We start from the raw sequence: 15,293 nt of genomic DNA, 5'->3' as shown, positions 1-15,293 counted from the left end.
ACAACTGAAGAACTGACCTATAGTGAATTTGTCCTTCTAAGTTCTTTAAATTTTATACAAGCTATTGAAAATTTCACAAAAATAAACAAATACATTTTTATATTCATAGAAATATATATTTACATAATAGTTTTCATATTCATTCTACTATTATTAATATAGTATACTCGCTCTCAATTATTCTATAAAAATAGTAAATTTTAAAATTTTTTTAACAGTAATATTTCGGGTAAATAAATATTTTTGATTTTGATGTCAACAAATTGTTCATGTTTGCATTTTTGAATTGCTAAATCATTTTTAAAATCTGTCTTTTGAAAATGCAAAGATTGCTTATCTTCACTCAGATTTATATTGTAGTATTTACAATCTTCAAATAGCTCATATTTACTGGCATGGCCAGATAGGCGTAATACGAAATCCACCGGAACTAGCAGTTGCTTACTGCTATAGGCATGGGCGAATACATGATATAATTGTCTGTAAAGAAAATATTGTAAACAATTAAAACATTACGAAAATTAATTGGAACTCCTCATACACACCTTCTTAAAGTTGGTAACTTTAACGATCCTATTGCACATAAAATATGAGGAAGACCCTGTATTCCATTTAAGACTCGATACAAATTCCCTTGTATGTGGCTAAGACAAATTTTGAATACCAACTCAAATAACGGTTCAGATCTGTAATATATTGTATTAAAAAATAAAATGGATACGAATCTTACACTCAATAAACACATACTTAATGTCTTCATCTACGGTAAGGCAGCGCTTCATAGCCTCGAGAGATCCTAAATTAAATATTTGATATAATGATTCAATAAATGTTCGTCTACGTATTTCCAATAGATTCAATTCTTTCGTTGGAATTTCATCATAGCACACCAGGGCACGTTTAAGACACTCCTGTAGGTGTTGTTCGCATATTTTTGGATCAAAATTGTCTATAGCTTCCTCGGTAAGTTTATAACGGCTATAGCACAGGAACATAATCATAGGTTCCAATAATTTTATCGTTTGTTTAGCGTTATAGTCCTGCATAACGATTTCTTGTCTCACCGATCGTAGACGATCGAAAATGAAATCGTAAACAATGTTATACGGTTTCCGGTTATCCAAGACAATTCTACAATGCAAACATTTCTTCTTTAGTACCGTTTAAAGGAATGTGAACGAATTTGAACTTACTCGCGCAACAAGTATTCAACGCATCTTTGTAGACAACCTTCGGTTCTCATATCTTGAGGCCGTGGGATTTTCTTGTCAGCTGCCGATCTGGAGAAACATTTAACCAACTTTCCGGGTACATGTTTCTGGCCATTTTTATACTCAAAATAGTGTAGTAACTTCTCCCGTATTCGTCTGTAGAAATGAAAGGGAAAATTAAAAAGATGCTTTTGGTATGTCCAACAGTCCAACGTACAATTTTGCCTCATTCTGAGGGCAGAGATCTTCGCAAACGCCCTTCACAAAGCCGGACATAATAAACTAAAATAAAGTAATGAGTGCGGAGTATGTTGTCCTGACCAAGTAAACAAGTGTTTTTTTTCTTTTTTTTTGCAACATTATTGTGAATTACTTGAAGAATAACCAATTCGCTAGCAATTTTTATTAGGTATGTTCACACCATATAATATTTGTGTATTGTGTCAACAACTTCATTGTGAATGGTCTGTAAAAAATGATTATATAGCGTTATATAGATGACCGAACGAGTTATAGTGCGTGTTAGTATATTCCTTTGCATATACGTCAAATAAATCCTCATAAAGTAGGTTAACCCGGTAAAAAGTTATAATGTACAAGGAGTTTTATTGTTAGTGAACTGACTTTTTATAACATTAGCTGTGTTCCTTTAATCATTTAAATCCAACCAACAGGAACTACTAAAATCTTTATGACAGTGCAAATATAATCAATAGGTACGGCAAAAGATAACTCCCAATACTGGAAGATAATATTACAAAACGAGCACAAGATCCAAAGATAAGTAATTCCTATTTCCAGTTTTTTTTTATGCTGAAATTTTGGAACACTATACCTCCAAAATTATAAAGTTCTCTCACAAAAAAATAATATAAATAAAACGAAGTACAAATCTTAATGATATTTAATAAAAATTATTATTATTATTTTTGGAAGTTTCGAACTCCTATCTCTGGAAGTACTGATTTTTCTGAAAAGGGTTATTCGACACGTCCACGATTGCGGATAATGGGAACTGCAATATATTTTTATTGAGTAACTGCGAATATAATAAGAAGCAGAAAACCTTGATGGCCTAAGTGGAAATGACCATGTGCCTATAATCTTTTGGGCTGACTTTTGACGCCTGGTTCTGGTTGGTATTTCGCGGCAGGGATGGTCCGTGTGACGAATTTTTAGGTTTTCGACCGTCAAAAAGGTGTAAACGTCGAAAACGTCATATACCTGTATAAAATGTAATAAATGTAGTAAACGTCGTTTATTTCAATATTATCAGCAAATAAGGTTATTTTCAAGAATATATATTATTTTTACATATATCTGACTATTCCTTGCTAGAACTGATAAAAATTTCTAAATTTTTTTTGAGAAGAAAATTTTCAAATTTTTTATTGATTTGAGTAAAGCATGCGTAATTTCCAAATTGATTAAAGGAAATAGCTATTTTGTCAAAAACCTAATGGATTTGGGTAGGTTTCCGACGTTTCTGACGTATGTATTATACGTCGGAAATGTATGTCATTTACGTCACTGTTTCTGACAGGCCATCTCTGTTTCGCGGTTAAAAAGTTGACAGCAAGAGAATACTAAGGCAATAATTCGCCTGCCGGTTAACCTTATTAATAAACCTTGGATTAAACCAAGGATTAAAACATAAGGTTAAGAGGGAGGCGAATTCGAAGTCTTCATTGACTGACAAATTTATTGTTTGAAGAATAAATAAACAAAAAATATTTTTATTCGAACCAAAATTGTATCATTACGATTTCCTAAAAGATATTTTGAGTTTTTATTCTGTTCTGGTTGGTATTTCGCGGTTAATATGTTGACAGCAAGGGAAGACTAAGGCATGAATTTGTCTGCTTATTAACCTTATGAATAAATCTTGGATTGCACATTAAAAAAATGAAAACTGTATAATTCTATTGTCATTCAATAAATATTTTCATTCATGATTGGACACCTACATACGTCATAAAGACAACTTTAATTTTTATTCCAATGTCTCCAACTGTTCTGTCCCTAGTAAATGCAGGGTTACCAAGACTTTTCCACTTCTACCACTAAAAACTCCCAAAACAACTGGTAAAAATCAATAGCGTAAGTTCCCGCACATACATGACATACGTTCGCATGTATTTCAATTTTTTGTTTTTTATTATACACATTCGAATTCTTCGAAAAATGTGTTTGAATTTAGTGCAACTGTGTCACATGTTTAAATCCAGCCTAAGTCTTCCTTATGCATCACACTCATCCGTAAACACATTTTCTCTTATGCTCGTCCTTCGTCGGCCATTCTATTCTATCCAATCTATTCGCATTATTTGAAAATAGGTCCGATCGTTCATTTGAACTTATTCATTTCATTTCGGAACAACACAACAGACAACTTCTGTTGGGGAGCAAACCAAATCTCTGTGTTTTGTACCAAATTACGAGACGATGTATAACGGGGAGTGCATTCCTATTAAAGACATTAAACCCGGCCTTAAAAATATTAATGTCATTTTCATTGTCCTGGAAATTGGCAATGCCACTGTAACAAAGGAAAACCGTGAAGTTAGAAACTTCAAAGTCGGCGATCATACAGCCTGCATTAATGTCAGTATATGGGATGAGCCGGGGAAACTTATCAATCCTGGTGATATAATCAAATTAACGAAAGGCTATGCGTCCATTTGGCGACACTGCTTGACTCTGTACTCCGGCAAGAATGGTGAAGTGTATAAGATCGGTGAATTTTGCATGACATTCAATGAGTCGATTAATATGAGTGAGCCGAAACGTCCAGAGCAACAAGTTGGTGCCGTACCTGGAGGACCAGTACCGCAAGTTGGTATGGTTATGACACCAACTCAAATGACGCCGGGTACTGCTCCAAATATGGTGGTCAATCAGCCGCAGCAAATGGCAACCGGTGTTGTTGGCACCAATGGCAACCGGCCACAGACGATGGGTGTCAGTGGTGTACAAGTTGTAAGCAAGCCAGTGCAACCAGTTGTCGGGGCGACAGTACCCGCCGCAAGTGTTGTTACGCCGACACAAGCCCAATCGAAAACAACGAATCGTGGTGCCCGTACAAATGTAACACGAGCGAGTAACATAAAAACTGCCGAAAGAAGATGAAGTTCTGTATAATCGGGATATACAGAATACAAATACAATTGATATTAGATTAAGTAATATACGCTACGCATAAAAATAATATGGAATTAGGATAAAAATTATACACTCGATCCAACGACCAATAAAAAAAGTATTGTGAATGGATAATTAATTACCACCTTTTTGTTAAAATAAAGAAAGAAAAAATATACCAAAATACGATAATGAAAAAACATTTGAATATAATGTAAAAATATGTATTTTATTGTTGTTTTAATTGGGGGATATATATATATATATATAGCCGGCAAACCTAATTGCCAGAGTACGGACTTGATTCTACTGTCGAGTTCGTACTCATATGGGGTGTATTGTTCTGAAGTCCATGTATTACTTAACAATAAATACTGATAAAACTGGTTCTGAAAATGTGTTATAACACGAGATAGTGAAGTCTGCTAAATCTAGAGGTTTAGCACCTTAGAAAATTGAGTGAAGGTAGTCATATAACGGTGCCTCCTTATATGTAATATGTAGAAGAGTTTAATATTTTGGATTATCATCGAGTAGAAAATGTCCCTACCAAAAATGATCAATATGTGGATCCATTTCGGGATAGCCCATATTATTCTGTATTTTGAGGACTTTGATATTTATCAAATCTTCTCATTAAAATAATATAGGTCCAAGTCGTGGTATATTTTGTAGGCCCAACAAAGTAACTAATTTCTCATTATGGGGTATTGGAGGCTGACATATATGCAGAAAATTGTCAATTTAGGTCAATGTCCTAATATTGCTACCATATAAATCCACAGCCATTATTTCCATGATTGGATATCAAGGTTACACAATGGACTGAGGTGACAGACGTTGGCCGAGTATAACTCGGGTCGTTTGGGATCGTAGACCCCTCTGTTATGGAAATGGGGTTGTATCGTTTGTTGTACAACACTCTCTGTTAATTTTTTGTGTAATTTTATATTGTCTCATTTCAGCTCATGGAAAATATCTGAGAACAATAATAATAAAATAATGCAAAAGAATTAAATGTTGTTGTTTTTCTAATATTTATTGAGTAAAAAATTAATATACATATTTATATTATAACATTTTCATATTACATATATCTTCATGCACATTGTTTTTATACAAAAAAGAAAATATAATATTTTGAGTTGTTTTTTGTTTTGTTTTATAATTATTAACTACTAACTCTTAGTATTTAATGAACGGAAAAAATCAAATCGCTTTAAACAAAAGACGCAAAGAACTGTGTAATAACCGAACATTGAGGAAATATTACAAAATTCTTTTTGTTTTCCCAAATAGGAATGTAATTGTTTTCTTTTAACACGACAAATATAAATTTCCAAATGTCTAAAAACGGTTAAGAGTTGATTGGAAAGCAAGAAGCTGTTTAGTTTTTTCATTTTTCAATTAAAATAAACGTCAGTAGAATATTTGAACTTAACCCTTCGTTCGTGATTCCTTTTGTGTGTTTGTGTTATGTTTTTGTTGTAATTTCATATTTGGCTAAAACGATTTTTGAAGTAAAATTCTCAGTTTGTGTCTTATAACTTAGGTGTCTGTTGTGGACTGTTTTGTTATGATTATTTAAATTTATATGGGGTTATTTTATCCTTAGCTGATTCCTAAATGTGTGTGTGTGGCGTTCACTCATTAATTATTTACGCAGCACGAATTGATTGGATGATTTGGAAAATCGCCGATCCACAAACGACAAAGATGAAGAGTGCCAAAAGCCAAGGTCCAACGGGATATTGATTTTCCTTTGTTTTCTAAAAGTAAATAAAAATTAAAAGGAAGACATGATTATTGAGATATGATAAAATATAAAACATATGTCCTAATGACATTAAATAATATAGGTGTTAAACAAAATGTATTAATGCATAAATACATTTATTCTCACATAGTAAGACATTTTATCAGAATTTTTTAACAGCAGTTTTTCACTAAAAATGTAGCTAAAGTCTAAAATATTTAGACGATTCTGTTGTATGGGAGCTAAAAAAAAGTATTGGCATTGAACACGCAGAGATGGGCATTAATGTCCCAGTCATCTGACACTGTCTTTCGCATACGATGATAGCGATTTTAATAAACATCTCATTAATGCTACGATGTTAAAATTGGGAATCATAGTGCATACTCCCCGGACCACTAGAAAATTAAATACGCCAACTCCGTAATATTAATTATACTAAGACTGAAATTTATTTTAACCAAATCTTCTAAAATCCAATAAGTCTTACCTTTGAATTTTATTTTAACTACATTTGTTGTTGTTTTATAAAAAAAAAATTGATTTTCATCTGTTTTAGATTTGTTGTAAATATGTAATTACATTATAGGAGCCGTTATGCAGCCGTAGCAAGGTTCCAAAAACAATAATATTTTAATTACACATATTAATTGTAAAGAATGGAGGTTGAAAAACTCAAATATTTTACCACAATTACAGAGTAGTTTTACCAAGATATAAAATGTGATTAATAGGGTATTCTGACATTTTCTTATATTATATTGTTTTTTACATACATTATTTCAAATATTCCCAAATAGATGTATCTTAACAAAACATAAATAAATTATTAATATAAATTATAACATTAAATCACAGCAAAGCATATAAAAAAATAATTAAGTAAATCAGCTATGCAACAATAATATCATTGTAAGTAATACAAAAGAATATACATCAAAATCCATGCAAATTGGTATATTCAAGTAGAGATGTCTTATAACATTTAATGGAGACCTTATGGTAAACAAGTCCTGATTTATATTAGACGAGTTTACTTGCGGCAATTCTTATCGTTCTCTTTTGAACTTGCTTCAAGCGTCTATACAAGGCAATTCGGTTTCAAAAATATATTTTTTTTTTTGATATTTTGTGACAATGTTCTGGATTGGTATTTCAAATTACTGGCACTACAAACAAAATACACAAAACGAATTGCCAGAAAATTTCCGGTACGAGCAATTTTTTTTTTAATTTCATTTCTCCTTGCCCTCTCTCCGGCAAACCAAGACTTGCCGCAAGTAAACTCGCCTATGAAGTAAACTCGCCTATGAATGAATGAATTTCTGTATTCCTTACAGAGCTAATAAATGAAAACAATTGCAACACGGGGCAAAACAAAAAATATATATTTAATCGATTTGTCTGCTATTTTCAGTAATAAATTATTATTATCGGACGTTTCCATCAGTGTTGTATTGAAAAAGTTATATAAAATGATATTATTTATCAAAATATTACAATTAAAAAAAATTGTGCCGAGTTTGGGAACCTGTTATTGAATTCTCCATCCAAATAAGGCATTTCAGAGGTTAAACAATTTAAGATTAAACAATTTCTTCCATTATGTAAAACCACTCAAAACTGATTTTTTTATAAATTAATCGTTATTTAGAGCACTAATATAAAATTTTTTTTAATTTTTAAACAAAATGATGAAAAAGATGCTTATTATTCACCCATATTCCCACTATAGGAAAACCTTTAAAATGTTTGTTCCTAAGGACGGCATCGATAAAAATATCATAATTACAAATATTTTTTAATGATTTTAAATTCTAAAGTATTCTCCTCTATGTTCTTTACAAAAACGAAGAAGATCCTTTTGAAAAATATACAATTTTAATACAGTTACAAGTCTTTTGAAATCGACATGCCCACTAATTTTTTCTTAAGAAACATGAATTATCGCTAATGTTGACAAACTTAATGTACTTAGGTGGATTAAATTTTATACAGAGATAGGTTGCAGTGTTATTAAAGATTATTCAAGGTAGTTTTGATATTTAGTTATAGGATTTTTTTAGTTTTTTGAAGTTATATAAAAAAGATGCCGACTATTGGCACACCGGAATTAGGTGCGTTTCCCTATAAAGTAATTTCTTTTAGACCGATAAGTAATATTTGCATGCTAAATATAAATCAGTCAAACATAAGTATTTTTTAACTAGTAGATGAAAAGTAATGCAGGCATGGACAATTGACTACTGCCATGAGTTCATCGCCATATTAAGTCAGTTGGTCTAAAGAAAAAAAATCGATAAATGGACTAGTAGCGATTATTTTAAAATTAGTTTAAATTTGGTTATAAACTAATTCATTTTCCTATAGGGAATGAAAATTCTTATCGTAAGACTTAAAACACTCTTACATGTAACAATTTTCTCACAGTCAAGTGTGCATATATTATGTCCACATGACAAAAACAACGATACGATGCATTTTGAGAACTTTTCAAAACACGCTCCCTTGAAACTGAAAATTTGTCCTATCTTCGCGATTAAAAGTTCAGTTACCTAAAAGTGATAATAAAACATCGGTCGTAATATTGGTAACATGATAACAAATTCAATAATACAATAGCAGTAACACACAAAAACCATTTACAAACAAAAAATAAATAAAACAACAAATACACACACGCACATAACAAGAAAACTTGTTGTGGCGTGGCACTTTCGCCACCGAAACATATTTTTGTTCTACATCTTTCTAAGATATTCCCTTCAACTTTGTTATACGACGATTCCTGCTACAATCTCGAAACTATTGAAAATATATGTTATTACTCTACTATTGATGTAACATTTTTTTTGTAATAATCTTACCGATGATTTTGGTACATTTCCACGCATTGTAATGTATTTGCTGGCCTTTTCGTTGGCGACTCGCATTCTTTGTGGTGGGGCCATTGTTTCGTTGTTTTTTTTTTTTCTTGTTTTTCTTCAAGGGAATTTAGACAAAAACCGAAGTCTGAAAAAAAGGTTGGAAATAAATAAAAACTGTAATTAATAATCATGTTGCAATTGTTTATATCTCTATATACTTAAATATACATAATTTATTCACACAGAAGAAAAACAAACATTAACAAAAACACAATTATATTAAATCAATTCTAATGTTACACACTTTTATTTTAACACAATTCTTATTTGATTTCTTCTGTTATTTTTGTAAAAGAAGTGTTTTTATGTGAAAATTAAAAGTGTTAAAACTCTCAACAATACCTTCTTCTTCGTTTCTTCGTAAATATGAAGTGACACGTAAAACGAATACGACACGTATAAATACGAGTTACGAGTTCAACCGTGGTATAGAGTAGTTGGTAATTGGTACTCATTATTATGGCCATAAACTGATGTTGGATGTGACACTTACATTATGACGGAAGTCACACACTTAACATTTATACTGATGTATTTTCTTATGAATTTTCATTTATTTTTTTAATTTTCAAGTCAAAAATAAGCGGAAAATCGTTCTGAGGGAAGGTTCCAAAATATGTCCTTGTGTATACTCTTTACAAATGTCTGTTTCAGAAATTGCAGAATGTAAACATTTTTAATTACGATAACATGGTATAATAATATAAGGTACAACAAAGGATACAACAACCTCATGGAAATTTGTTGTTGTAAGTTATACTAGTGTCATCGTCATTTGACAGCAAAATGTAAACAAACAAAAAAAATATCAACAAATTATATTTATTTTGAAATGAAATATTTTCAAATCCTCAAAATAAATTTGAAAAACATAAATGAAAATCTATAAAATTTATATTTCTATCGCTTCCACATCTTTCTCATTTTTCTGTTGGGTGATTTTTAAAAACATAATTTGTCAAATTCATATTGACACTAGTATTACGTATCAAATCAGCTGGGATTTGCTGTTACCTTTTATAATTGTACCATGTTACGATAATTACGTTTCATTTGTAATATCGAAAAAATTGTAAATATTAGTAAATTCGGACTATTATTTACTCCAAAGGGCTTGTCTCTGTTAACATTCAGTTAGAAAATTATAACCATTCCAAAACGTATAAAATCGCATTTACTCCAAAACGTAAATCATGATTGAAGGGGGGGAAACACATAAGAGGCCCTCAAGATTGGCATGTTAAGTTGGATTTTTTTATTGTAAAAGAAAGTCCAAAATCAAGTTTGACCCTGAAATTTCTTTATAAATTGTCATTTCATACAAAGCCAACTTAAGAGACCATGCCTGAAACCTCGTATGTGCTTCCCCCTTTAGGATTGTATAATTTTTCATAATTTACCATCATGGTATAATAATAGAAGGTAACAGCAAGTGTTGTTGTACAACAAACGATACAACAACCACATGGAAATTTTTTGTTGTAAGTTATACTAGTGTCAACGTCATTTGACAGAAAAATGTAAAAAAAATAAACAAATTATATTTATTTTGAAAATGTAATATATTCGAATCCTCGAAAGAAAATTTGAAAAACATGAATGAAAATCTATCAAATTTATATTTCTATCGTTTCCACAACTTTCGTATAATTGAGCCATTGCCATTTATATGTGAAACACATATGAAAATGCTGGGAATTGCGAGTTATTCCATGAAGAAAGATTTGCTTCGTCAAACTTTCCCAGCAGGCAGATTGAGTAAATTGAAAACGGGAGCACAATTAATAAAGAACAATTTCAAATTGTATGCGTTCCTAATTTTCCTGCTGGGTGATTATTAAAAACATAATTTGTCAAATTCATATTGACACTAGTATTACGTTGGAATCAAATCAGCTGGTATTTGCTGTTACCTTTTATAATTGTACCATGATTTACCATAATAAAATAAATTTCAAAGCACGAAAACACCATAGTATTGGTCTGTTCCCGTACTGCAAGTATCTACCAGATTTTACTATTTTCTTCGATATCATAAAGGAAAATTCGTTATCGTAGTAAAAAGTAGTAGATTCTTGCAACACGGAACATACCATATGCTATGCTGTTTTTGTTCTAAAAAGTATTAAAAAATTCGGTTTTTCGTTGCTCAGTGCTGATATTAACTAATTTTTTTTTATTGAAAAATCTGAAAATTAAGGGCTTTGTAATAACTTTTTATAGTTATGCATTCTACTTGATATAGTTGAATTCATATTAGTTCTGTTCCAGAACCTAAATGAATATATTAATTTTACAAGTTCTGCAACTTTTTACTCGAAAACCTTTCCTGAAAACAAAATGACGTTCTCTTTGTAAACTTTTTACTCGAGAAATTTGGGTGAGTAAAAATTATATACAGCAATGCCTACTGATTGGCTGTTAAGGGCTAAGCAGAATGCTCGCGTTGAGCGTTTTTTGTTATCGCGTTAACGCACGCAAAAAGTTAAAATATATTTAACTCCGAAGCGCAGCGCACATCAACTTCGAGCGTTTGTGTTATCGGTTCCTTGTGGTTGTTGTATTTTCGATAACACATAACGCAACGGATGGCTCAACGCGAGAATTCTGCTTAGCCCTTTATGTTGATCTTGAAGTATTGCCATCTAATTTTGACATATTTACTAGATTTTCGTTCCCGAACTTTTCAAATTATTTCGTACTCTGAGAGAGATTTTGAAATGTTTCCCTTTTACTAGCTTTACTATTAAAAAAAGTACTGGAACACTTTGTTGAACAATGTTGTCTTTATGATATCGAAAAAATTGTACAAATTAGTAGATTCTTACAGTACGGGAACATACTAATTATCAAAACAATTTTAAAAATGTTGGCCGGTAGTTTACAAGAGAATGCTGATAATTAGGCAAATAAAAAATTGTTTATGAATTAATGTATTAATGTTAATATTTAAGAAGTTTGAGTAGATTCAATCCCTCCCTTTTACATTAATTTTATATATTTGTTATTTGGCAATTTTTTTGTTTTCTCTTTTGAAATTTTTGCTTACTTTTCAACTAGCAAATTTTTCTTTGCCAAATTTGCGAATCAAAATACAAAAGAAAGAAAGAAACGTCAAAAGAATTTTTTAATATTTTATTTATTTTTATATATGTTATTATATAAATTGCAAAAATTAAAAATTAAATTTCACTTGCATAAATTAAAGCAACAGTTTTGTAAACAAACGCCGGTTGTGTGTCAGTAAAACGAATAGGTTAAAAAGGAAATGCCAACAAAATTGTTTTCAACGAACAGAGCAAAGCAGAATTTCCGTGTACCGCAAATTCTGAACAGACAAAGTTTTGTTTTTCTTCCTCGCACCCCTCTCGCCTACAAACTCAGAATTTGCCAAATAAAAATGTGCATGTGGAAAAGGGGACATATTAATTATTATTTTGAGAAGTTTATCAACACTCTCATGACTAAGAGTGTAAAACCCCACTTGGTCTGTTCCCGTACTGCAAGAATCTACTATTTTTTACTACGATAACAACTATTCCTTTATGATATCGAACAAAATAGTACAGACAGCTTGTTCTGTAGACAATAGCAAAGATACAAACGTATTTACCAATACATTTAATAGTCTGTTCCCGTTCTGCAAGAATCTACTACTTTTTACTACGATAACGAAATTTCCTTTATGATATCGAAGAGAATAGTAAAACCGAGTAGATTTTTGCTGTACGGGAACAGACCATAAATTTTTGTCAATTAATTTTTTTTTTTAAATTTCAAATAGTTTTGCAAAATATTTGGTCTGTTCCCGTACTGCAAGAATCTACTACTTTTTACTACGATTACGAATTTTCCAATATGATATCGAAGAAACTAGTAAAATCTAGTAGATTCTTGCAGTGCAAATTCACGAAAAAGGAATAAAATTATTATTTTCATCCATGAATTTGGGAATTTGTTTTCAAATTGTATGGACGCCTACTTCACAAAGACAATTTTAATTTTTTGACAATCGTCTTCGGCTGTTCTGTCTCTTGTATACGCTGGGTTAGCCCTATGGCTTAGGGAATAATAAAAAAATTCATACGATTTTTTATTAATGTAGAAAATGTTAATACAAGTGTTACCAAACAAGCTCGTTAAAAATCTGCGTTTTTCCATCATTAATTTTGTTTTTAATTCTTTTTTGTTTCAAATTGCAAAATAATACAATTTTTATTTTTTTGCAGTACCAATCTTGGACATTATAAACATACTATAAAAATCGAATTTGATTTTTGGTCGAAAACCCAACAAGAATCGACTAATCGATAAGTGGAAAATCGACTTACTAATCCCTTGAAGAAATCATTTTTTCTGCTGTAGGAGAACATTGTCGGAGAGCCAGACGTCAATTCTTTCTGGACTAAAAGAAAAAAATTCACACAAAAATGCTGTCGAGGGCCGCAATTCTTTCTGGTAATAATTTTAATAATAAATTCAAAATAAAAGTATTTACACTTTGAATCAAAATAAATAAATGTGTTCTTAACCTAACAAACAATGGCGGACAGTTATAGTTATCAAGCAGTGTTTCGACTTTGCAAATTATTTCGAGTTTATGTAATCACTCGGTCGCTCTCATCATATGCTGTCAAAAATGTTATGGCATTTGCAAAAATGGAGTATAATGTGCTTGGGGTGGTGTGATTGGATAATTTTCGTAGAAATAATAAAGTATTTGTTTTTTTTCTCGTTTTTCAGTTCAACGTCCCATGGGCGCTATGGCTGCCAGAGCCGCTGCTACCGCTGCTGGTTCTGATCGCCCCGTTCGTCCCGAACACCCCGGCAAGGTGCGTTTGGGTTTCATTCCAGAAGAATGGTTCCAGTTCTTCTATAACAAGACCGGTGTTACTGGCCCTTACACCTTCGGTGTTGGTTTGATCACATATTTGTGCTCTAAGGAAATCTATGTTATGGAACACGAATACTACAGCGGTCTTTCCTTGGCCATCATGGCCGTCGTTGCCGTTAAGAAGCTCGGCCCAGCCGCTGCCAAATGGGCTGATGGTGAAATCGACAGAATCGAATCCGAATGGAAACAAGGCCGTGAGGATGAATTGAAGAACCTTCAAGAATCCATTGAAGCCGAAAAGAAGGAACAATGGCGTGCCGAAGGCTCTCTCTTGCTCATGGATGCCAAGAAAGAGAATGTTGCTCTCCAATTGGAAGCTGCTTTCCGTGAACGCGCCATGAACGTTTACAATGAAGTAAGTTTGAGGACCTCGCCCTGGTTTTGGCCTTTTCTAATTTCGTGATGTAAATTGCTTATTTTCGCAGGTCAAGCGTCGCTTGGATTACCAAGTTGAATGCCGTCACATTGAACGTCGTCTTAACCAAAAACATATGGTTGATTGGATTGTCAATAATGTTATGGCCTCCATCACCCCTCAACAAGAAAAGGATACACTCAACAAGTGCATTGCCGATTTGAGTGCTTTGGCTGCCCGCTCCAAGTAAATGTTTCGTGGCATTTTACTTTAGTTATTATTTCATAAATAAAATTAAAAATACTACAAGATCGAAGAGAGAGAAATGTGAAAAATTACAAAAAATTGTCAAACAAAAGAAAATAAATCTTCTCGTCAAACGATAAACATTTGGGTTTTATTATTTTTCTTATTTGAATATGTATACAAAGGCAAGATTTCAAATATGAGAAAAATGAGCTCTTAAGTCAAGTTTAGGGAATCCTATGGGATAGCTTTAACCTTTAAAATTATACCCATATTGCGTTGGTGGTTCAAGGCACAATATCCCGGGAAGTATGCATTTCCCCAACTAAAATCATGAAATAGAATTGGTAAAAAATTCAAAATGATCCGATTGGAGCCCCTAAACTTGACTTGTTCCGAAAAATGTATGAGTATTTAAAAAAAGATCAGAAACTAGTAATTCGTCGTTCATGGAGTGAAAGAGACCGCTTATAAAACGATTTTGCCAGTTTTTGTGTACGGGAGCGGACACATCATTAATTCTTGATTACGCGCAATTCGAATTATAAATGACAATTTTTTATTTTATGTGTTGCTCTCTTTCATAAATCGAAAATAATAATAATTTTGTACAATGAAGATGATCTGTTCCCGTAGTCAAAAAGTAGTTTTCAAATTTATAAAGTGAACATCGAAAGCAATTTCGGTTAAAGGAGATTATTGGATATTCTGAAACAAAACCAGTATTACTCAGATTATATAAAATAAAAATAAAATATAGTGC

At 31.8% G+C, this 15,293-nt stretch overlaps 4 protein-coding genes across 4 annotated transcripts; 2 read left to right on the top strand and 2 right to left on the bottom strand.

The window, feature by feature from the left end:
* Positions 1–200: 200 nt before the first annotated feature.
* LOC133331170 (SAC3 domain-containing protein 1) lies at positions 201–1,487 on the bottom strand. Its single transcript, XM_061539566.1, has 5 exons — positions 1,429–1,487; positions 1,194–1,367; positions 748–1,131; positions 546–686; positions 201–480 (listed from the first exon to the last, which is right to left on the bottom strand). The coding sequence occupies exons 1-5, from the start codon at positions 1,485–1,487 to the stop codon at positions 201–203; spliced, it is 1,038 nt and encodes a 345-aa protein (XP_061395550.1).
* Positions 1,488–3,656: 2,169 nt separating this feature from the next.
* Positions 3,657–4,340, top strand: LOC133331163 (SOSS complex subunit B homolog). Its single transcript, XM_061539558.1, has one exon. The coding sequence runs from the start codon at positions 3,657–3,659 to the stop codon at positions 4,338–4,340; it is 684 nt and encodes a 227-aa protein (XP_061395542.1).
* Positions 4,341–6,001: 1,661 nt separating this feature from the next.
* On the bottom strand, positions 6,002–9,112 carry LOC133331169 (stress-associated endoplasmic reticulum protein 2). Its single transcript, XM_061539565.1, has 2 exons — positions 8,976–9,112; positions 6,002–6,121 (listed from the first exon to the last, which is right to left on the bottom strand). Exons 1-2 carry the CDS (start codon positions 9,057–9,059, stop codon positions 6,011–6,013), a joined length of 195 nt encoding a protein of 64 aa, XP_061395549.1. The 5' UTR covers positions 9,060–9,112; the 3' UTR covers positions 6,002–6,010.
* A 4,282-nt stretch (positions 9,113–13,394) lies between these two features.
* Positions 13,395–14,585, top strand: LOC133331168 (ATP synthase subunit b, mitochondrial). The gene is made up of 3 exons (XM_061539564.1): positions 13,395–13,493; positions 13,779–14,284; positions 14,355–14,585. The coding sequence occupies exons 1-3, from the start codon at positions 13,466–13,468 to the stop codon at positions 14,532–14,534; spliced, it is 714 nt and encodes a 237-aa protein (XP_061395548.1). The 5' UTR covers positions 13,395–13,465; the 3' UTR covers positions 14,535–14,585.
* The last annotated feature ends 708 nt before the right edge of the window (positions 14,586–15,293 follow it).

The sequence above is a fragment of the Musca vetustissima genome, unplaced genomic scaffold (assembly GCF_032173495.1).
Source record: "Musca vetustissima isolate MV318-11 ecotype Yass unplaced genomic scaffold, APGP_CSIRO_Mvet_v1 utg7633, whole genome shotgun sequence".
Lineage (NCBI taxonomy): Eukaryota > Metazoa > Arthropoda > Insecta > Diptera > Muscidae > Musca > Musca vetustissima.
This window is presented reverse-complemented; position numbering and strand designations above follow the sequence as displayed.

Bases quoted from the DNA above. Each gene is read 5' to 3' on its own strand.
- LOC133331168 (XM_061539564.1), top strand. From the start codon at position 13,466: ATGCTGTCGAGGGCCGCAATTCTTTCTG. The intron at 13,494-13,778 runs GTAATAATTTTA...CTCGTTTTTCAG, and splicing joins GAGGGCCGCAATTCTTTCTG to TTCAACGTCCCATGGGCGCT. The intron at 14,285-14,354 runs GTAAGTTTGAGG...TTATTTTCGCAG, and splicing joins CCATGAACGTTTACAATGAA to GTCAAGCGTCGCTTGGATTA.
- LOC133331170 (XM_061539566.1), bottom strand. From the start codon at position 1,487: ATGTCCGGCTTTGTGAAGGGCGTTTGCGAAGATCTCTGCCCTCAGAAT. The intron at 1,368-1,428 runs GTACGTTGGACT...TCATTTCTACAG, and splicing joins CCTCAGAATGAGGCAAAATT to ACGAATACGGGAGAAGTTAC. The intron at 481-545 runs GTGTGTATGAGG...TTTTCTTTACAG, and splicing joins AAGTTACCAACTTTAAGAAG to ACAATTATATCATGTATTCG.
- LOC133331169 (XM_061539565.1), bottom strand. From the start codon at position 9,059: ATGGCCCCACCACAAAGAATGCGAGTCGCCAACGAAAAGGCCAGCAAA. The intron at 6,122-8,975 runs GTAAGATTATTA...ATTTACTTTTAG, and splicing joins GAAATGTACCAAAATCATCG to AAAACAAAGGAAAATCAATA.
- LOC133331163 (XM_061539558.1), top strand. From the start codon at position 3,657: ATGTATAACGGGGAGTGCATTCCTATTAAAGACATTAAACCCGGCCTT.